Consider the following 23,291-nt stretch of genomic DNA (forward strand, 5'->3'; position numbering starts at 1 on the left):
TAATAATGCGTTTAATTATGCGAGTCTTTCTATCCAATAATACCAATATCAACAATACGGACATCAACGTCAATCAACCCTTAAAAAAAAACTTGTGTACCCTTCCTTGGATTAGTTGGATTTTCCGAAACCTTTTTCATGATAATTATTTCGATTAAATTGAATAGCTGGAGCTTTTATCATTGAATTGAAATTTCCCTAATATAGATACGTGATGGTGCCCGTGTTACTAACGTCGTTAGTACCATTATAACATCAACAGCTAATTTACTATGTGAGTTTATCAGTTTATATTATAACCAAACTTTCGTAAGCATCGGAGGTATCAACAATTGGTTTTATTAGAAGCCCTGATTTGTAATTCAACTCCTACAGCTTGATAAAGCATGGGAGAACTCCATACCAAGAGGATTTTACATACAAAAATTGACAATACGATGTATGCGGTTGTATGATTTTGAAACATAAAACACGTATCGAAAACATTTGTCAGTAAACGTTTAGTATTATTAATTTTGCAAACGTAAGGCGTAATGTAACAGGATCCGTGTATTATATAAAGAATTTGTCAAAGCAGTAATTTTAATTAGGACACTGTGGGTATATATCGTGGTAATCGAGAACGAATGTCGATTGTTAAGCAATTGGGGACACTCGCTATCTCTGTTGTGTTTACTAAACTCGTATGAGCGGTGAGCGTACGTGCAAAGCTTTTTGTTAAGATTAGTGCTAAAGTTAGGTAATATTTTTGTTCTAGTGTGGTTGTTGTAATTTCATTATAAACTGTTTACTCGAATTTAACTATTGTGAGGTACCCACTTGACAATCTGACTTAACTGTCCATTTATAAATAAATATTATGATGTGGTTCAATTGAAGCACTGGTGGCCTATAGATAGTGCCACTTTCAATCCGGAGTTCGCGGGTTCAAACCCCGGCTCGTACCAATGAGTTTCTAAAAACTTATGTACGAAATATCATTTGATATTTAGCAGTCGCTTTTCGGTGAAGGAAAACATCGTGAGGAAACTGGACTAATCCCAATAAGGCCTAGTTTCCCCTAAAACTTATGTACGAAATATCATTTGATATTTAGCAGTCGCTTTTCGGTGAAGGAAAACATCGTGAGGAAACTGGACTAATCCCAATAAGGCCTAGTTTCCCCTATGGGATGGAAGGTCAGATGGCAGTCGCTTTCGTAAAAATTGGTGCCTATGCCAATTCTTGGGATTAGTTGCCAAGCGGACCCCAGGATGCAAGTGGCATAACGCGAGGAAGATGATGGTGTGGTTCAAAGCTTGGATGTGTGTGTCTGACTTGTGTTATGCTCAAACACCATAACAGTCCAATCTATCATACGTAAGTACCAGTTCAGTTCCAAACCAAATGTTCACATAGCCTCTTGGTAAAATATTTTTTATTTCGACAGCTAACAACAATGGCGGACGACATAGATATCGAAGAGCATGACGTGCTGGAGAGTCTGCGCCGGCGCCATGAGCAGCCTGACACCATCCAGCCTGACACCTTCATCGTCAAGTCTGAGCCTCTGGAGGTTGAGTATGAAGGTACGCATTGGTAGAGACAGTCCGTCTAAGCTGACACTGCACAGACTGCATTTGCAGCTATAATGTGTGGAAGTGCCACTTTTAATGTCCTCAAAGTAGACCCCAGATGCGTTGGGACGACGACATCAAGAAGACTGCGGGGAAACAGTGGCTCCAAGTCGCACAGAACCGCGACGAATGGCGCAAAATGAAGGAGGCCTACACCTAAAGGGTAGAAAAAGGCTAAATAGAGAGAGAGAGAGAGAGATTGTCTATGAAACTAGACTTAGATAGACTTGATATTCCAATTGTAAGATTCTGAACGTTACATAGAAATAAATTATCATCTACTCTCTAGTAAAAACTTCCTCAATTATCTTTTGCTAACTTTGACTGAAGTAGTTCTACTACTATTTTTTTTTTTTTTTTTAGCTTTATCCCACATTAGTGGTCCCCAAGGGTATAAGCCTCCTCCATCTGTCTCCACCTCTCTTTGTCGGTGGCAACATCCATCCATTTTTTTCCCGCAGCCTGTACAATGTCATCTGCCCATCTTTTTCTTTGCCTTCCCGCTCTTCTCTTTCCAGCTGGGCCTGGCCATTTTGTTACAAGATTTGTCCACCTTTGATCCTGATATCTTGCTACATGACCTGCCCACCTCCACTTTTGTTTCAGACTAAACTGCAGGGCATCTGTTATCTTTGTTCTCTTGCGGATGTCTATATTTCTTGTTTTTTGTATTCTTCTTAAATTTAAAATACTTCTTTCCATTGCATGCTGGCAAGATAGAATTTTGTTCTTCGCTCTTTCCGTGTAGACCCATGTTTGGCATGCATATGTCAAACTTGGAAGAATGCAGGAGTCCATTATGATCTTTTTCATGTTAAGATTGTAATTGCCTTTGAGAATTTCTTTTTGTGCCCAGTATTTCTTCCAGGTTGTGTTTATTCTTCTATCAATTTCATTTTCATTACTGGTTGTTGCGAAAGATACTAATTTTCCCAGATATACATAGTCTTCCACATAATCTATGGGTTTTTCCTCTATTTTGATACTCTTCTTGTTGTAGTTTGACATGATTTTAGTTTTAGATGCATTCATGTGCAGGCCGATTTTTTTGCTTTCAAAGTCCAGTTCTTGTAGCATTTTTTCCATGTCTTTTGCTGATTCACTAAAGATGGCTATGTCATCAGCAAATCTTAAATGCGTTAGTTTTTTGTTTGATATCCATATTCCTTTTCGATTCCAGTCCATTTTCTTGAAAATATCCTCTAGAACCGCTATAAATAGTTTTGGAGAGAGTGGGTCGCCTTGTCTCACTCCTCTCCCAATTGTGAATGGTTCGCCTTGCCTTTCTAGTTTAACTCTGCTTGTGCTTTTTGAATAAATATTCTTTATTATGTCTATATATGTGTTGTTGATATTATTGTTTTTTAGGGCAAGCAATATAGATGACTGTGTTATACTATCGAAAGCTTTCGAGTAGTCTACAAAAGCTATATATAGTGGCCTATTAAATTCTTTATATTTTTCAATAACCTGTTCCATGGTGTGGATGTGGTCGGTTGTAGAATAGTGTGATCTGAATCCTGCCTGTTCAACCGGTTGATTTCTGTCGATGTTTGGAGCTATTCTACTCAGAATTATTGATGAGAAGAGTTTATATATTGTTGATAGTAGGCTTATAAGCCTACAGACCTATAGGTCTGTAGTTGCTGATGTCAAGCGGGTTCCCTTTCTTGTAGAGTAGTGTTATGTTGGATTCACACCACTGGTTTGGTACTTCCTTGTTTTTCAAAACTAGGTTGAACAGTTTTACTAGATATGTTATTAAAATTGGAGCACCTATTTTTAGGGCTTCATTCGAGATGCTGTCTGCTCCTGGGCTTTTCTCAGGTTTTAATTTTTTTATATGTTTTAGGATCTCATTTATAGTTATTTGCTCTGGGATTGTTTCTGAAGTATTTTCTTTATTACAGTTATAGTTAAGTTCTACTACTACGTGGACTAAATTACTACGTGTTTCGCGATTTAAAATATGTCTCACATTAAACGATGTTCTGTGGCCGAATTGGTGAAATACTGAAATCCCATTAAGTAAATTGCATTTTTTTTAAAATAAGTAATAGCAATGTTAATTATGTTCCAGAATCAAATTATGAAGAACCCAACTACGAAAACCAGTGGACATGGGATCAAGATAAAGTGGAAATAAAGATAGAACCCCGAGAAGAGATAGAAAATGCAGAGGCGTTCCGATTCGGCAAAATTATACTCGGCAGCAAACCGGTCCAGCTACCTCAAGAGAATGACCTGGAAGCTCCGAGCGGCAGCCAAGTAAGAGTCGAAGAATATAATTACAATATGTCTCTAGTTTTAGACGATTGGGGACCTATCCTGGACAGAAGCGATTGCTATTGCAAAATATGTGAAACCCTTTTCGCTACAGTCAATGCATTAGACGCCCATAAAATGATTGCGCATTCCTTCCTTGTAGCTACGGATAAACAGCCAAGCCCGGAGAGAAATAAGGCATTCAAAAGCACAGCCAAACCTAGTAATGTAGTAAGTAATGATAGCACTTGTAAAATATGCCATTTCCAATTCAAAGGTACTGTTGGCAGATCAAACTTATTAAGACATTACAAAAACGTCCATCGGGTTGATCCAAAAACTATAGACATTAACAGTGACTTCAAAAGTTGGAGGATTTGCAACCATTGCAATTTGTATTTCCCGGATGATACATCTTTGGTAAAACATTTGTATGAATTGCTCCCTTTAAACGATAAAACGCCAACTAAAGATGATAAGAGGACTGTTGGACAGCCGGTGAAACCTAAACCGGTGTTAAATGTTGTCAAAAATATTCCAAAAGCTGTCAAATCTACGAGTAAAAATCCATATGTTACATTTGTTAACTCTCCAAATAAAAAAGAGGTAACATCAGTGACTCCAGTACCAAACCGAATTATATTAGGATCTAAACCTATGGTAGCTAAAAGTTCGGAAAACGAAAAGCAGCCTAATAAGATCAAGTTGACAGATACAAAAGTTAGGTTCAAATGTCTCTTATGCAATGAAATTTTCACAACTGAATATGGAGTAAAGAAACACAGGAAAAAACATCCGACCAGGATGAAAAGGAAACGCTTGTTCGTGAAATTAGTCAACAAAACAAACAAAGTAATAGTGAATCCTATGGTCAAGAAGGAACCCGTAAACCCAAACTTGATAAAGAAAGAGGTAAAAGTGTATCCATCAAAAGCTATCGTTAAAAAAGAGGTTGTTGATGAAGACAAAGGTGTATTCGTTTCCAAGTCAACATTGTTTAAATGCAATAGATGTTCCGTTCACTTTTTGACTTGCACCGGAGCTTGCCAACACTCCATCGTGTGTGAGACATCTTCCAACATCGGGGACTGGGCCTGCCCGCTGTGCCAGCGAGTGTTCAAGAGTGCAGAAAAAACAGCACACAAGTATCAACACAAAATGTTGAATACCCACAATTTTAAAGTGTATGTAGTGTATTTAGAAATGATCGTCCGGATCCTTTGCCAATGTCCGAATTGCTTCGTCTGTTTTGAGGAAGACAAATTCTGGAGACACGTTAACGGTGGATGCAGTGATGCCGCTTCGTATTATTGCAATGAATGTAGATTGCCAATTGATATACACTCCAAAGCCAATCATGACAGCAAACACAAGAAGGGAGACTTCACCAAGGATGACTTTATCAAAATCGATTATATTACTTCTAAGCCAGTAGGTGTTCCGAAGAAAGTCACTGAAGAAATAAGAAGCCCTGTGAAAGTTAAAATTGAGAGTGAGACGCCGAGAAAAGTACTGAAACGAAAATTGGAATTGCCAGCGGTTCCGCTAAAAAGAAAAAAGGGCAATTCGCATGAACTCTTTTTGTACTATTGTCAGTTTTGCAAGTCATATTTGGGGAGCAAATCTGACATTCACAAAAGTGGACGTTGTAAAGTGAAACAAAAAGGAAATAAAGGGTTATGTAAAATTTGTGGAATATACTTTAGACAGGCATATTACTTGAACCACATGTCTTTGCACGTTAAAAACCCTAATCTAACTATTGCCGACATCACTTTTTTTAAGCTGGCAGATTTGAAGAAGACAAAGCCAGTTCAGGTGCTCCATGCGTGCAAGGCTTGCAAGGTTCACTTCTTGACTAAGTTAGCTCTCCGTGTTCACAAGTGCAAAGAAACATCCAGCACTACCTGTCAGACATGTCAAAAGAAGATACAGACAGATCTGTTCGATTCACACATGCGAATACATAACTATGTTATCCCCCGTGAGATTAAAAGTGTCAGTGATATGTTAGAGATGCCAAGTAAATCTCAAAATGACACAAAGTCACCAGTGATGAAATCACCTTTAACCAAGTTACCAGACTTGCTCATGAAATACCAGTCGCTTACTGCTCTATGGAACATACTGTATCTCTGCGCTATTTGCGACACTTTTACAGATTCCTACGATAAAGTCGTGGAGCACTGTCAAAACCACCTCACCAACATGGAAAACTATGGAGTGGTCATAAGGAAATGCGATAAATGCGACATGAAATTCGACAGCGAGTGTTACAAGCGGCATTTAGAACTGCACGCCGAAAACAAGGTCAGCAAGAAAACCTTCCAGATCTTGAAATACGAGCATTACAACCTGTTTTCGGATAAGTGGTTTGACTTTATTGATTTACCGGAAGAACAGAAGTCACAGATTGTCGGCCGGAGCATATACGGCGGTAATAGATGCGTAAAAATGAAGCTGATCCAACAAGGGCCCCCGGAATACACCCTGTATAAATGCGAGAAGTGTCAGAATTGTGTGATCGCTGATACTATAGTGTACCACGTCAAACTCGCCAACTGCTGTAAAGCGCACAAAATTCCCTGCTCCATTTGTGAGATGAGTTTTGCTATCAGACGCGACTGCGAAGAACACGAAAGAATCCATGAAGCAACTGGTCTTGGACTACAATCCTTCAGAATCGTCTCTTTCAATGACGCAAGTGACGCTGAAGCTAATAAAACGATCATGTCCTATGACACTGAGAATCATGGGAGTAAGAATAAGATATCATTCACAGATGCCGAAATTGTATCTACAGCTCCTAAATTGAGTCAGAATAATGCTCCTCTTAAGTCGTTTGTGTTTTATAAGTGTGCGGAATGTCAGACTTGTGTTGCCCATATGAGAAATTTTCAGAAACATGCGTGTAATAACTTACCTAAGAGACAATGCGCCCTATGTGGAATCTTTCATAATGCAAAGTACTTTTCGAACCATCAAAGCCTTCATAAGAAGTACACGTTCTCGAGAAAGAATGTGATAACAAAAACTGTCAATAAGGATGGTAAAGTAATTAATATCAAAAAACAAACTCCAGAGAAGAAAGAAAAAAGTGTAGACAATACGCAAAGCAAAAACGATACGGATCAAAGACCGAAACTGTATAAATGCTTCTGTGGTTTACATTTTACATCCATGCAAGCTATCGAGAGGCATTACAAAGCTAAAAATTGCAGCACCGTTATACGGGAGAAATGCAGCCAATGCGATTTAGTTTTCGACCCCATAGAGGTCGTCAACCATCTTTGCAAGCACCACGCCCAAAATCCAACCAAAACGTTCAACATTATCACGCCGAACAAAAAGACTTTGTACAAGTGTGGTTTATGTCACGTCTTGTTCTACCACAAGACGGCAGCCTTCCCGCACAAGGCCAAATGTACTGGGACATTCTGTGGGAAGAAATGTGTCAAGTGCGGCCTGGCCTTTGACAACACCAGCCTGGCGACTCACATGGTCGACCACGAGCGCAACAATAAGCTTAGAACCGACTGCTACGTAATAGTTAAAATTCCTGATGAGACTATTCCTGAAATCGAACGTGGGTTACATCCGAATATTCTTTACAAGTGTAAGACGTGCGAAATTCATTTCTTAAGACGATCTAGTGCTCGAAATCATATAACGAAGCGCACAGACTGCGGCACTACAATAGCGGAGGCTTGCAAGATATGTAAACGTAAGTTCCCGGCTAAATCCATCTTGAGACACGTGGCGTGGCAGCATAAGAAACTGAAGATCAAGGAATTTAACGTTAGGGAACTCATTTTTAGTGCTAACAGCAAATTTTCTAAAGTCGTGCAAAAAGAGGAAATAAAACCCAAAGTAAAGAAAGAAGAAGTGGTGATCCCGGACGTGCCAGTGGCAGTTACAGTATATAGGTGCGTAAAGTGCATGCTGCTTTTCACTGATGAAAGTACCCTGCTAACGCACCTTGAAGACAGGTGCAGTAAGGAGCTTACTGAAGAATGTGAGGAGTGCAATGTTAAATTCGCTTCTAAAAATATCAGGGAGCACAATAGAGAACATGGTCCTGGGGTGGCTTTGTCCATGACTATCGTAGAAGATGTAGAGGCACCTCAAACCGCTCACTTTAAAACAGAACGAAAAGCAAACCAAACTCCATTTGATCCAAAGGAACATCCATTGTACAAATGCACATCAGGCTGCAATTTGCATTACCTTAACAAGAAAACGCTACTGTCACATAACTGCGAAACTACCGAGGTTGTTAAATGTGAAATATGTGATCTTAGCTTCACCAAAAAAAGTCTGTGTCGTCACAAGGCAATCCACGAGAAACATAATTTCAAAAAAGAAGATGTCGTCATTTTAACTTTGTCTGACTGTGTCAAAGCACCTGAAAGTCCCGACAGTATAACAACAGAAACTCAAGATGACCAAACTCCACCTAATCCGAAGAATGCTAAGAAACGTATACTAGATAGATATGATAATAAACTGTACAAATGCACAGTTTGCAATTTGCATTACCTAACCCAGTCCACCCTGGAGAAACATAAAGAATGCATTCCTAACGCCGATTCGAAATGCGAAGTATGCGATATTGCTTTCACCAGTTACAGTCTGAAACGTCACAAATTAATTCACGAGAAATACAATTTCAAAAAAGAAGATTTTGTTATTGTAACTCTGACTGATTTAGACCCCAATTGGATTCAACGCAAAGTACAGATCAACAAAAAAATTAAGAAATATATTTCTTTAGATTCCGGTTCTAAACTAGAACCTAAAGAAGTACTAGATTCTAATTCTAAACCAGAACCTAAGGAAGTTCTAGATTCTAGTTCTAAACAAGAACCTAAGGAAGTACTAGATTCTAGTTCTAAACAAGAACCTAAGGAAGTACTAGATTCTAGTTCTAAACTAGAATCTAAAGAAGTTATCGGGTCTACAGAAAAGATAGAACCTAACAAAGCTCACAAGGAAGAACCGAAGAAAGACACACACGCTCCAAATATCACACACTCATTATACAAATGTGCAGAATGCAATGTATATTTTAATACACGAATAACATGCCACAAACATATAGTGAAACACACTCCGCTAGATCCAAAAGAATACATCGAGTGCAAGCTATGTGGCTTCCAATTCACGTTAATGGGTTTGCCGTCTCACATCAAGAAAAACCATGCTAAGTCATTTAATTTACAAGAAGTGCTAATAGAAGAATACAAACCCAACGATATCAAAACGCACGAAACTTATTATGCGAGCGAAAAGGATCAGTCAACATTGGTGAGCACGAGTGAGGATGTAAAGAACGTTTCTAATTTAAGAAAAGAAAATGACTGTGAGGTTTCAAGCTGTAATGAAATAGCGGGGAATGTTGACTCTTCAGATAACAGTAGTAAACAAGGTAATATAGATATTACAAGCCAAAGTCAAAGCAGCAACGATTTGGAAGAAATTACAGAACCTAATTCAAGTAAAGTTAATGTAACAGTCGATTCCTCAGGTAATGACAAAACGATGAATACAGATCTTGCTGATGACAAAACTAAAGTAAATGGTCGAGTTGGTACTAATTTTAAAGACATTACTGACCCTAATTCAAATAGTAGTGGACGAGTCGAATCTTCTGACAATAATAGCACACAAGTAAATTTGGATGCTGACAATGAGACAAAAATTATTAGTAATGATTTAAACGAAATTGCTGAATCTAACTTAATTGAAGACAAAGTTACAGTTGATTCGTCAGATAAAAATAGCGTACAAGTCGAATCTTCAGACAATAATAGCACACAAGTAGATATAGATGCTGAAGAGAAAACAAAAGTGATTAATCAAGATAGTAATTTTAAAGGAATTACTGAATCTAACTCAATTGAAGACGAAGTTACAGTTGATCCGTCAGATAAAAATAGTGTTAAAGTCGAATCTTCAGACAATAATAGCCCACAAGTAAATTTGGATGCTGACGATGAGACAAAAGTTATTAGTAATGATTTAAACGAAATTGCTGAATCTAACTCAATTGAAGACAAAGTTACAGTTGATTCGTCAGATAAAAATAGCGTACAAGTCGAATCTTCAGACAATAATAGCACACAAGTAGACATAGATTCTGAAGAGAAGACAAAAGTGATTGATCGAGATAGTAATTTTAAAGGAATTACTGAATCTAACTCAATTGAAGACGAAGTTACAGTTGATCCGTCAGATAAAAATAGTGTAAAAGACGAATCTTCAGACAATAATAGCACACAAGTAAATATAGATGCTGAAGATAAGACAAGTGATTGGTCAAGATAGTTATTTTAAACAAATTACTGAATCTAACTCAATTGAAGACGAAGTTATAGTTGATTCACCTGATGAAAAATAGTGTACCTGTTAATACAGACGATAACACAAAAATAAATTATCAAATCAATGACGAGTCAAATGAATTAGCTGAATCTATCAATCATCATCATCAATAGCTGAATCAATTTCATTATTCATAACGAAAGTTACATGTCAATGTTATAATACATATTTACATCTTATGTCTATTTTATATTAACAGCAATAAGTATCTCCTTTTAATAATCACATAACATTATTATTCAACAACGACGGGACCTTATCGCATAAAATAAGTTTTAAATCTACTCCGACGTTTCGAGGACGGCGTTGTGGTCCCGTGGTCTCGGAGAAGACTGGCTAAAGTTGACATCAACATCTTCTAGGCGCGCGAGTTTTTCGAACTACCCGCACTTGGTGCCAATCGTTGTTAAGTCCCGTCGTTGTTGAATAATAATGAGTAAACATCGTGAAAGTTTAAATCAGTGTATCACATAACATTGTTTTTATTCATAAATTCATCTAATGAGTAGAACGCGTATTTCATGATGATAATTTAAATACGTTTTGCACACTGCACATTTTGATTCCGTGTGGTTTGGCAGGACACTTACACACTTATTACGAACGATGATGTCTAAATGTAGAAGACTGAACGTTTTTATAAAAAAATGTTAAACAAAAGTAATGATTACCTCATCAACTTTTCTTAAGTATAAACAAGTATAAATAAGTAATCTGTTTTATTATATTTACGATTTCACGATACAATCTCCCTCCTAAAGGGGCCCACTGACTATCAGTCCGCCGGACGATATCGGCCTGTCAGTTGTTCGGAACTGTCAAATTTTTGTTCTAACTGACAGGCCGATAACGTCCGGCGGACTGATAGTCAGTGGGCCTCTTAAGTCCCAGAGCCGATTAGTTTTTTTTTACTTCATTATAGTTTAAAATTCGATTTGATTTTGTTCGGGACTTAGAAGGATAAATACTATATTTTATACCGACTATTCACTTTCTCACGACCTTGGTCGTACAAAGATGTTGTAGTTAGACCAAGATAAGTCTGCAACGGTTTTGATAGCACACGCAGTGCGTTATTTTAAACGTCAAACTTCTATGAAATTATGACGTATAAATAACACTTGCACTGCGTGTGCTATCAAAATCGTCTATTTTAATGGGTACTGTACAACGCGAGTTTGTGAAAATAATACTTCTTTTTTTAAAATCAAAAATCGTCAGGTGACAACCAAAACTTACTTACTTAATGAAAAATAATTAAACAAAAATCAACCTTATTTTAATACCAATAAGGTATAATCGCTATGAACTTGTGGTAATTAGTGAGTTTTGGTTTTCACCTGACGAAATAAGTAAATATTGTATTGTCTTCGGTTACCGCGATAGTTACTCATGAAATAAAACTATGAAAACGGATTATATCGCGTATATTGAATTTATAATACATCCCGACGTTTCGAACTCTTTACAGCGTTCGTGGTCAACGGTCATTATTTTAGTATGTGGGTATTTTTGCATTTTGTAATTTTTCCTCAGTCACCCGTTGACCACGAACGCTGTAAAGAGTTCGAAACGTCGGGATGTATTATAAATTCAATATACGCGATATAATCCGTTTTCATAGTTTTATTTCATAAGTAAATATTGGTTTAAGCGTTTGTTTACAGAATCAGGAATGCTCTTGATTTAAAAAAGTGGTGACTAAACTTTTTTACACAAATGTTATGAGGTTTTGTGATTGTAAATTAAAAAATACAAAAGTATTCCTGCGTTACGTAGAGATAAGATAAACTAGTTAAGGCCAATGTGGTGAAGACCGACTGCAAGCTCTTTCGTCGCTTTTAACCCATAAATGCATGATTTTTTATTTTTGGTTGGAAAAAATGTTTTTATTGGTGTACTCCCTTTTTGGCGAAATTTCGCCGAATTTCACTTGGCAACCAACTTTTCGCCAAAGTTTCATTTGACAAACCAATCGTTGGCATAACCTTACTTCGCAACCATTTCATTTCCCCACCCCATAGTTGGGAAATGAAAATGATGTACTAGGTTGGGTTAGGTTAGGTTGGATTATGTAAAGTTGCGAAATGAAATTCGGCCAAATGAGAATTCTGCGAAAAGTTAGTTGCCAAGTGAAATTCGGCGAAAAGGCAGTAAACCGTTTTTATTTAGTTATTTAGATGTAGGATCTAGGAATCTGTGAGCTGTCCAATGCTATACATTTGGCAACAATATGCATTTAAGGGTTAACTTGCGTTTGTACATACAGAAGATCGATAGAGCAGGACCGAAGTTATTCCTTACTGACTGTCTCTGGGAGACGTACGTATCTACGTATACAAAGTACGAGTTTATGCCCTATGGCATTGACCTATTACAGCTAAACATTGACCTATTATTATTTACGAGAACCGGCACAGAGAAGCAATATTTTGCGTCATGAGTTGATGTTTTGACAACAAACCTTAAGGGCCCTCCACACTCGTGCGCGAATCGCGGTGTGAAGCCGCGTAGTCTGGAGCAGGCTATAGAAGCGGAGCGAGTCTCGCGACCTAAACGCGTAAGCGCCATGAATTACTTACGACGTTTTGTTCGCATGGTACAGGTTGCGATTGCGACAATTTCATTGTTTGGCATGGCTTCTCTCTAGTAATAATAACGCAATGGTGTCTGGGAGGGGGTCTCTATTGTTTCCCATATAGTTTTAAGTCATAATGTATTGTTTGTTCACATTTTAGTTAGTCTATAATTTGGTTTTTCTCACAAACGCGTAACTTTTAAGGACAAACCTAACCTATCTATAGGATAACCTGAGGAAAATCCTGAAAAGTTAACGGTTACAGAATTATGACTAATGATAATATGACAATAACATTATGACTCAATAATTATGTCAAACAAAGGGACCCCGTCTGGGGTGCGTACGTATACAAATACGAGAGTACTTGCCCTATCCGATCTTCGCAGCAATAAATGTTATATGCCGGCCGGTCTTGTCCCACATTGAAATTATTTGTATTTTTAAATCCATGATTTTCTAAATACCAGATTTCAGAATGACTTCTGCTGCTCTGCTAGTCAGATTTTGATACCGATCGTATAAGATCCCTTTTCGCAGTTTTGTTTGATCTAGTAGATTAGTGTTATAAAATTAAGATTAATTCAAGGTTTTAATAAATTGTTGGTTACTAAGAGTAGGTATTGATAAATGTAATTTAAGGATGCTGTTTGTTTATTGTTTAATAAACGGATGATTTTTCTATTTTTGTGTTTGATTGACAGTAAATACATATAATATCATCGAATAGGGACCCCAAATTAGCACTCGTAACGAAAAAGCGATGCAGTAACAAAGTAAAAATCACTTATGGCAAAGATAGATACTCGTATAACTCCGCGGTAATAGACGGATACAGTCTAAGGAAAAAACGTGCCTCGAAAATCAAGAAAATTTAATTCTCGATCAGATGGCGCCACTACCTTTGGCCTACTTTCGTATAGATGGCGTTTAAGAACCAATATAATCACTTCAATTCATGTACCTATTTATTTATATTTAGCGCAGCCTTATGTAGTAGCCAATATTCTAGAGATAGACCACTCTATTGGTTTTAACTATAAAACTCCCGTGAGACTCAAACATATTAGATTATTTTAAACCGGGTCACTCTCGTATTATTAAGTCGAATAGCTCGACATGTTTCGGTCCAATTTACGAGGACCGTCTTCACGGAGACACGACACGTCTTCACTGGTTTAAAATAATCAAATACACTCTTATTGGTTTTTAACAAGCACATCATCCCTCGTCACGCATCCTCGCATATCCCTGATGATCATCTCACGTTCCTCATCCCACTGACTGACTTTCACGAGGTATCATGACGTGTCTCTGCTATCAAATATCTTCGGGAAGAAAAAACTAACGAAATTCCTACCTACCTGGCATGTGATGTACCTACTGTTCGCGCGCCAATTCCGTGCATTCGGAGGTCGAGGAAGTGGGAGGGTGTGTACAAAATGACACCTCTGTCATGACGCCCAACATTCCACAGCCGTGCACGGAATCAGAATCAAATGTTTTATTTGATTGTGTATACGTGGCACGGAATTCGCGCGCGGACAGTAGATGTATAGCATACCTAGTTACATCGCCCATACGTTAAACAATGGGTAATGTCCCGGTAGTTTTTCGAAAGAAAAGATCAAAAAATAAAAAAAGGAAATCAATTTGATATTTTTATTAGTCAAAAAGTGTACTTAAATTAAAACGCGTGTGCTTTACATTGTATTAGTGTCTTACTATCACAAATAGGTATGATAATCTGTACTTATTTATACATACGGTACCTACTGACAGCATCAAATAGGATGTATTCCCATTTGTACCCGCCGGGAATAGGTGCATTCATATGAATCATTCCCAATCCCATTTGTCCCCGCCTCATGTATAGCGGCAGTCACGTTATGCGGGGACAAATGGTAACAACATTGGTGGTGACGGCGAAAGTGGCCAAATATATCGGGACACATCCTTATTTCTAACAATAGGGGATATTACTGCAATGTTCTGCCACCAGAGTGCAGCACTAGCCTTTTTAGTAAACCATAGAGTAACTTATACATACTGTACCTTTAACAGGGTTTTGACAAGTTTTCAGTGATAATAAAATATGACATTGATGCATCAAGGCGGTTTGCTTACGGAGGACCTACCGGGAATCGCGAATCCGAAAATTCGCTATCTGCCTCTTTATCGCTCGAATATGCAAGAGTGACAGAGATGTTAGATAAAGAAATTTTCTTGTTTCACGTTAGACCCTCAGATTGTGGTAGTGGCGCCCCCTACGCAGAATTTCGCGTAATATTCCCTATAGGTGTTACGATATATTTGGCTAGCACTATCTATTTGTGACGTTTTCAACCAAAAGGTACCACGTTGTCGATAAGGTTGATTTCAAATTGAAGCTATATGGAAATATCGCCTTTATGACATCCGTAAGTACCCTTTTGGTTGAAAATGGCACATTTGAAGCTACTATGTTTTCATGTACTAATTGATTTAAGGCCAGACCATACCGGCAGCGTTTACGTGAGCTAAAATGTTGGAGCTGTGCACGCACACGCAACGCAAGCGGTGTGCCGTCTCTTATAAGGATTTGTACTTTACAACGCATCGCATCCAGTGCACAGGCCTGTAGCAATTGGATATACAGAGTTGGACCAAGCTAACTCTGCATAGACTTTTGCAATGAGCAATGACAAAGTCTGACAGTGTCATTGCGACATAATTGGTTGATTGGCTCATCTATACAAAATCAACGATATTGGTGGTAATATTAGTGCAATGGAAAAGGAACATGTGCTAAAATAACCCGCGCAAATCAGCTTTATATTTTTTTGCGTCTCTTCATTCGTTGGTTATTTACCTATTTGGTTGCAGGTTTATAATTAAATTATTTTATTTGTTAAATCTAATACAAATAATCGTGCTGTCAAAACATTCGTTAATTTGCTTTTTTAACTAAATCATACAAATTAAAAGAATGTGGTAAAAATCGTATTATCAATGAGACATTTTTTTTTTTCTTCAATATTACAGCATATTTTGTCATAGAATTATGGCATTTAAATAATAGTCACACTATTTATCAGTACGGTTTTTACTCACTATTATTTTTAGTCGCTTTTGGCGACATGTTTCGGATTCTTTGGGAATCCATCCTCAGGCACGAGTGTCCGCGGCGGTTGTTCGTCGTGCGTGCCTGAGGATGGATTCCCAAAGAATCCGAAACATGTCGCCAAAAGCGACTAAAAATAATAGTGAGTAAAAACCGTACTGATAAATTTTTTTTTTTTTTTTTTATTAGCCAATTTTGGTGTCCCACTGCTGGGCAAAGGCCTCCCCTCGTTTTCTCCACTCGACCCTGTCATCGCCATTTTCCCACCATTTGGGGTAGAATGCGTCCAAGTCGTCTGATAAATATTTTGAAATATGTCTCACGATAGTTTAAGTGCGAATAGTCACACTGTAGTGTGTGTACTGTGTATGTGCCTCACCCCCACACGCACGTACATTTAGTATACAATAACTGCGCTTTTTGACTATAGTTTTTTAAGGTATGTTTGGCTAAAACTTCTGTTTAGTATATATTAAATTAAATTAAATTAAATTAAAAAATCTTTATTGCCACACCTTAGGAAAAAAATATCTAAAATTTATGAAAGGATAGCTTAAAAATACAATATAAACTAAACTTAAACTTAAATATCAACTTAACATAACATAATAACTATTAACTTAAATCTATGGTGAGGCAAAGGGTCCCAATCTCAGCATGTGCGGTGCCAGAGGGCTCCGCGCTGATTTTCAGACTGGTCCCGGGACGGTTGGGGTCGGTCGCTACTATCATAATGTACCCTTCTTAGGTACAGCTCTATATTTATAATAATATGAATGTGTATTGGAAGACATTCAATGTGATTTATGTATACAAAGGAAAATTAAAGAAACATACTAAGTATACTAATAAACAGACAAGTTTTTTATTCTCGTTTTAAGGAATAAGTACCACTTCGTTTCGTCGCTTATAATTACAAATATTTTTAGTACAGTTGCTCAAAAAGTGCTACTTTACGTAGCTGTTTAGCGTGCGGAAAGTTGGTATTCGCGAACTAGTGCTTTTTACTTTTCCATCTTTTTTAAATTTATACTTGTTCCAATTCATGACTACTTATTGATGAGATACTTTCCGCGCTAGCATCGAAATGTACTATTATGTTATTAGTACAGATGTAACGAAAAAACAGACTCTTATGTCAATTGTCAAAGTGGTACCCTTCGCTTAACAACGTCACATTTATTCTGTAAGCGATTAAGACACCTCTTAATGGACTTTTTGAGAAAAAAAAAGTCCAAACGTATGTATATTAACATGTATAGGTATATTTAGGTGTATGTATGTATGTAAACACTTTATTGTACATAAGACAGATTACAAACACAATAAAAGAACATAAATATATACAATGTACAAAGGCGGACTTATCCCTATAAGGGATCTCTTCCAGTCAACCTTTGAGCAATTGAGAATGAAACAATAAACAGATCAAGATAGACAAACGAACACTATGAACAGAAAGTAAATTATGGTTCAATTATTACAAACGTAAATAATTAAAACCTGTGATCTAGAATATAAAATAAACATATATATACAATACATATCCATATAAACACAAATATATACCCATAAATACATATATATATATATTATCACAACTAAATAAATAATCTTAGTACTCAACTAAGTACAACACAAGTCATCAGAAAGCCACAACTTATGTAATTTTCCCTACCTAATTTTTAGGTGTTACCTACTAAAGCAAATATAAATTTGAAATAAAGTATTCTAGTGCTCAAAATCAATTTTAACCTTCTCACCACAGCCACACATCACAGTTAAAAGGTTAAACCAAGAATACACTACCTAGGGACTAGAAAAGGGCCGTTCTCAAATTATGTGACGTTTTCGAGCAAAAGGTACCACATTGTCGCTTACCTTACGAAAATTGCTTGTATTTTTATACTAAAAACCTGTCAGCGTCCTTAAGCGACAATGTGGTACCTTTTGCTTGATGACACATATGACTGCGGTCAGCTTCTACTTCAAACACAACATTTAGTATGATTTGACGGAGTTTAGACGCAAGAACAAATCTGGAGTATGACCCCAAAAAAAAAACTATTTTTCTAATAAATTCAAGCATCGAACTTTTTATAACTAAAAATTACACGAATTATTTATAACTATCCTAATGATTCTAAAGATTAATGAACAATGATCAATTTAAAAAAAAAGTTGAAAGATCTTCAGTTTTCTGTTTAAAGCGAAATTTACCTTTAAATGAGAAATTATAACTGTAAAAATATTTGTGACGTTGTCAACCAAAAGGTACCACATTGTCGCTAGTCGATAAGGTTGGTTTCAAATTGAAGCTATATGGAAATAGCGCCTTATTACCTACAATAAGTACCCTTTTGGTTGACAATGGCACATTTGTGGGAACTAGCATAAATTACCTACAGGGGGAAATGGGGAACTCGATCCTAGGGAGAATGGGTTCCCTAAATTGTATAGCGAACAAGTTTGGGAACAAATCAAATTAGTGGCGAGGTGGCCTAGGGGTTCATGGCGTTAGCCGCGATAGCTAAAGACGCCGGTTCGAATCCGCCCTTCATCACTGGAGGGCTTCGTCACTTTTTCTTTAATATGACATCTATTACAGTTTTTAATTGTATAGTGAAATTAAATTTTAATAGTTATTTACAATACAAGTGCCAAAAATAGGAAATTCGCAACGTGTTTCGTACAACGTTTTAAAGTACATATGGCCGTTTAAATTTTCGACGTAGTTACGTAATGTGTTTATTATAGCACAGGGTGTCGTAATGGAGCACCAGATGTACTATAAATAGATCTAAAATAGCAATTCTAACTCTACTGCGTTGTCAAAATCAGAACTTTTAGGATAGTATTTATTTATTGGCAATTAAATGTGTTTATAATTTAGGTGACCAAGTCTCCCCAGTCTTCCCTAAATTGTTACAAATGTTACAATATTGTACTTAACGAATACATTTAAAATACTGCTGTTTAAATTGACAAACGTGACTACAACTAAAGAAAGTACAACAGCAAATGTATTTGTGGCTTTCCATGCCGGAAGGGTACTTACGTATAAGGAACTTTTCATCAGAAAAGGGTCTTCATGCTCCTTGATGCTTTGCTGATGAGAAAGTCCTTATAAATACGAAACATAAGGACCCTTCCGGCATGGAAAGCCACATTTTATCCTAAAAGAAAACATTATAAAAATCTACTTATGTAACATTAATATAGTGAGTTGTGTACTTTAATTATACCCTAGAACTAAAAATCAAGAAAAAAAATGTTTTACTACTTATAATATAATCACTAATCAGGTTTCTATGAACAAAAAATCTTTAATTCTCTTCCATTGTCAATCTAAAATAAATCTATACCTTGGACGGTACGCGTTGAACCTTAGCTACGCTCAGAGCAGGGACCGGCCCGCTATCCCTTATCGGGGTTTTATAAGGGTATTGCATAAGGCTTAACTCACCATACCCTTTGCCAGACGAAACCCTTTGTTTTGCTTTTAAAAACCCTTATATAAAGCTACCACATTTGAGTAATCGGTAGCCCAAATACCCTTACAAAACCCTTATCATCCGCTCACCAACACCTTGCATATTGCTTATAAGGGTTAGCCTTATAAAGGGCTTCCCTTTTAGCATATAAGCGTGCTAATTTAAGTCGTCTACCTTGTTCATAAAGCACACATTACTTCGAATCCGAGCGATCGTCGGCGGCGACGGCGGCGTTCTTTGACTAGGCACGTATTTTCTTTCCTTTTCATACACTACCGTAGATATATACTAATCCTGTCTCTTTCACGCAAAGGGAAACCTTTATAAAAAGCGCTTAAAGATAAGGGTAACCCTTATTAAGAGCTAGCCTTATTTTTGGTTAGCTTTTCGGTAAGGGTTAGTCAAAGGTAAGGGTATGAATGGGCTTGCAGTTCAAAAGGGAAAGTCTTTCAATGTGTTAGCCGTGTTTAAGTGTCGCCCATTGAAAGGGTTTTATCGCGGAAAGGGTTGTCCGGTCCCTGGCTCAGAGTTCCATAATCCGCCCTCATATAACATTTTCATACAATCATATAAGTTTCACATTATTAAGCAACTAAAATGTGCCATTCTCAACCAAAAGGGTACCTATTGTCGGTTGTCAATAAGGCGCTATTTCCATATAGTTTCAATTTGAAATCAACCTTATCGACTAGCGACAATGTGGTACCTTTTGGTTGCAAACGTCACAAATATTGATTAAGCAACTAATTAATATTGTCTGACTGTTTGACATAATGTAAATGTCAAATTAAGTAATTTAGTCAATAACCACGTAATCTTCATATTTTTTTATTTGTCCCACTGGGTTATTATAGTCTGGCAAACCCAATTTGTTAATAAATAAGAAAAAAACTATACTCATCCCTTTCTTTTGGGTGCTTAGCGTAAGACAAAGACAGTATGATTCTATCTATGTTTGAATGAGGGCTATCGTTTTTTTGCTCACCAGTTGGCGCCTCTGTTGATGGTGGTCCAAAAGACTATAGAACAGCTGTCAGTCATTGAAGTGACAAGTGACATTTGACATTTCGAACTATGGAAAAGACCACCATCTACACTAGCGCCCCTAGCGGCGAATTCATACGCGTTAGCCCTCATTGAGACAGTCCCTGTCCAAACTATAGATCGTAAACTTAAGTTGTAATATAAAAAGAAGTACATAACATAGCTATGGTCTGGCTTAAAGGACTTGCATCCAGGCCATAATTGTAAAAAAAAAAAGTTATGGTCTAGGCCATGATACGATCGCCAAATACCTACTTAAGTAACCTTAAATATACCTGTTAGAATGAGACAGCAATACCTATATTACTTTCTCAGTCTAGTCCGTAACCGTTCGTGATTGAACATACTATGTATGTATTAAAATAAAATGTGCCCTTTTAAACCAAAAGGGTACAGTCGAAGGCAAAAATATCGATCCAGATAAATGGCCCAAAAATATGTGAACACGACTTTATAGGCCTTCCACAGTCTGTGTTATGTTATGTGATGTGCTATTTATGTTTTTTCCTGTTGTATTTTGTACCTACTTTTGTATTATGTTTTTCTTGAAATGAAATATTCTGTTAGCTTAAGTTTCTCGGCGCATTGGTTTTCGCTGTAACGCCGTTTAACCAGAATTGTATTAAATAAATAAATAAATTTATTGTCTAAGGTGTAAGAGCGTACACATATTTTTGAAACTTTGTGAATGTATATATATTTATGCCCTTGACTGTACTTATTGTCGCTTGTCAGTAAGGCGCTATTTCCATATAGCTTCAATTAGAAATCAACCTTATCGACAACCGACAATGTGGTACCTTTTTGGTTGAAAACGTCACATATATTATCTAATAATTGGCATTGAAAATCACCAATCACTGGCATCTATTTTTGACATGATATCTTTTTTTTTAAGTTTTACTGGTCATGTTCTTATCGTAGTCGCCATCAGATATATCGGAGCGGCCGAGGCGCTCACAAATATCTGAACACGCCTCTATGAGGGCTATCGTTTTTGTGCCCACCAGTTGGCGCTACTGTAGATGTAGGTCCAGAAAAAACAGATCTCAAAATTCTTCTATGCTTATTTTTATAAAATCAATTCGTTCTAATATACTGAATATACACAAAGGTATTTTAACGTCTAAATGTGCCATTTTTTCAACCTGTTTTCATTTTGCATATATATTAGTTGGCACTTTTTTAAACCACTAAATTTTTTATAGCTATATCTATTGTTTACCATGATTAATCAAAGATGAACAAAGATTTACCACAATTTTGAATAAGGTGACAATTCTCGATAAAAAAGCTTGAAACCCTCCAAAGTTCTATGCACTTGACATTTTGAGGTCCTCCATCTACACTAGCGCCCCTAGCGGCGAAAGTAAACGCGGTAGCCCTCATTGTTAAGGCGTTAGAGTTGCGTGTTCAGATATTTTTGAGCACCTCGCCCGCTCCGATATATTATATCTGCGGTTATACGATAAGACGCATCCGGATCCGGTCTGCACAGGATTAATGTTTTCACTAATAACAAAACTGAGATACAGTCAAGCCATTTCCTTCAGTAAAAAAAGGCGGAAAATTTAAAAAATAAGTCCTATATAATGAATTTCGCGCCTTTAATCTACTGACAAAGTTGTTGAACGGACTATAATTTAAGTGTCATCACGACTGAATGGTCATATTTATTTGGATTAAGTACGAATTAGGAGAGATTTCTTTCACGGTACGTAGGGAAAGATCTGCGTGACGCGACCGATCGCCCTGAAATAAAATATCAATGTTAAAAACTTATACAAACATGCAATACATTGTGATATTTGTGAGCTAAGTTGGTCATTACACACGAGGCGATATTGTGCGCGCGAGCTGTTAGCGAGCGCGCAATAAGAAAGCCGATGTGTGTAATGACCAATGCACACGCGTTTCATACGACGTTTTTGAACACACTTGCGAGGAAAAAAATGAAAGTTTCATATTAATCAAATTTTAATTGAAAACAGTCTAAAATCTGTCATACTGCCGGCCGACCCCCGCCCCGGCCGCGGGCTCCGTTTCCATGCATATTATTAGCAATTAGTTACCTTCTTAACTCAGACGGATAATATTATGAAAAACCGGCCAAGTGCGAGTTGGACTCACACACGAAGGGTTCCGTTCCGTACCATTAACTATAAAAACGGTCACCCATCCAAGTACTGACCCCGCCCGACGTTGCTTAACTTCGGTCAAAAATCACGTTTGTTGTATGGGAGCCCCACTTAAATCTCTATTTTATTGTTTTTAGTATTTGCTGTTATAGCGGCAACCGAAATACATCATCTGTGAAATTTTCAGCTGTCTAGCTATCACAGATCACGAGATACAGCCTGGTGACAGACGGACAGCGGAGTCTTAGTAATAGGGTCCCGTTTTTACCCTTTGGGTACAGAACCCTAAAAAGCACGAGTGTTATAATATACTGAAAGAGCACGCTTGTTTAATATCCAGAATTACGAGCCAAAAATCGGCGGAATAAAAACATCGTTTTGAGCAAGTGCGTTGAAAAGTTAGATTAAATTACTATTCCAAACTTAAAAGTGTGTGATACCTGGTGCCGCCGCCGGCCGCCAGCAGCAGCCTGCGCCCGCGCACGAGGTGCTCCGGGCAGCGCAGGAACCGGAACATAGATCTGTGTGATACCTGGTGCCGCCGCCGGCCGCCAGCAGCAGCCTGCGCCCGCGCACGAGGTGCTCCGGGCAGCGCAGGAACCGGAACATAGATCTGTGTGATACCTGGTGCCGCCGCCGGCCGCCAGCAGCAGCCTGCGCCCGCGCACG

General features: G+C 37.5%; 2 protein-coding genes across 3 annotated transcripts in view; one reads left to right on the top strand and one right to left on the bottom strand.

Annotated features, from left to right (window-relative positions):
• Positions 1-121: 121 nt before the first annotated feature.
• On the top strand, positions 122-11,040 carry LOC134753376 (uncharacterized). The gene is made up of 3 exons (XM_063689261.1): positions 122-274; positions 1,430-1,568; positions 3,697-11,040. Exons 2-3 carry the CDS (start codon positions 1,439-1,441, stop codon positions 10,206-10,208), a joined length of 6,642 nt encoding a protein of 2,213 aa, XP_063545331.1. The 5' UTR covers positions 122-274; positions 1,430-1,438; the 3' UTR covers positions 10,209-11,040.
• Positions 11,041-14,497: 3,457 nt separating this feature from the next.
• Positions 14,498-23,291, bottom strand: part of LOC134753354 (GTP-binding protein 2) — a 41,834-nt gene continuing 33,040 nt past the window's right edge. For both annotated transcript variants that reach the window (XM_063689232.1, XM_063689233.1), the window contains one exon: positions 14,498-22,236. In XM_063689232.1, the coding sequence (XP_063545302.1) occupies positions 22,194-22,236 (43 nt within the window). In that variant the 3' untranslated portion in view covers positions 14,498-22,193. The remainder of the gene's footprint in view (positions 22,237-23,291) is intronic.

The sequence above is a fragment of the Cydia strobilella genome, chromosome 26, assembly GCF_947568885.1.
Source record: "Cydia strobilella chromosome 26, ilCydStro3.1, whole genome shotgun sequence".
Taxonomy (NCBI): Eukaryota; Metazoa; Arthropoda; class Insecta; order Lepidoptera; family Tortricidae; genus Cydia; species Cydia strobilella.

Bases quoted from the DNA above. Each gene is read 5' to 3' on its own strand.
- LOC134753376 (XM_063689261.1), top strand. From the start codon at position 1,439: ATGGCGGACGACATAGATATCGAAGAGCATGACGTGCTGGAGAGTCTG. The intron at 1,569-3,696 runs GTACGCATTGGT...ATTATGTTCCAG, and splicing joins TCTGGAGGTTGAGTATGAAG to AATCAAATTATGAAGAACCC.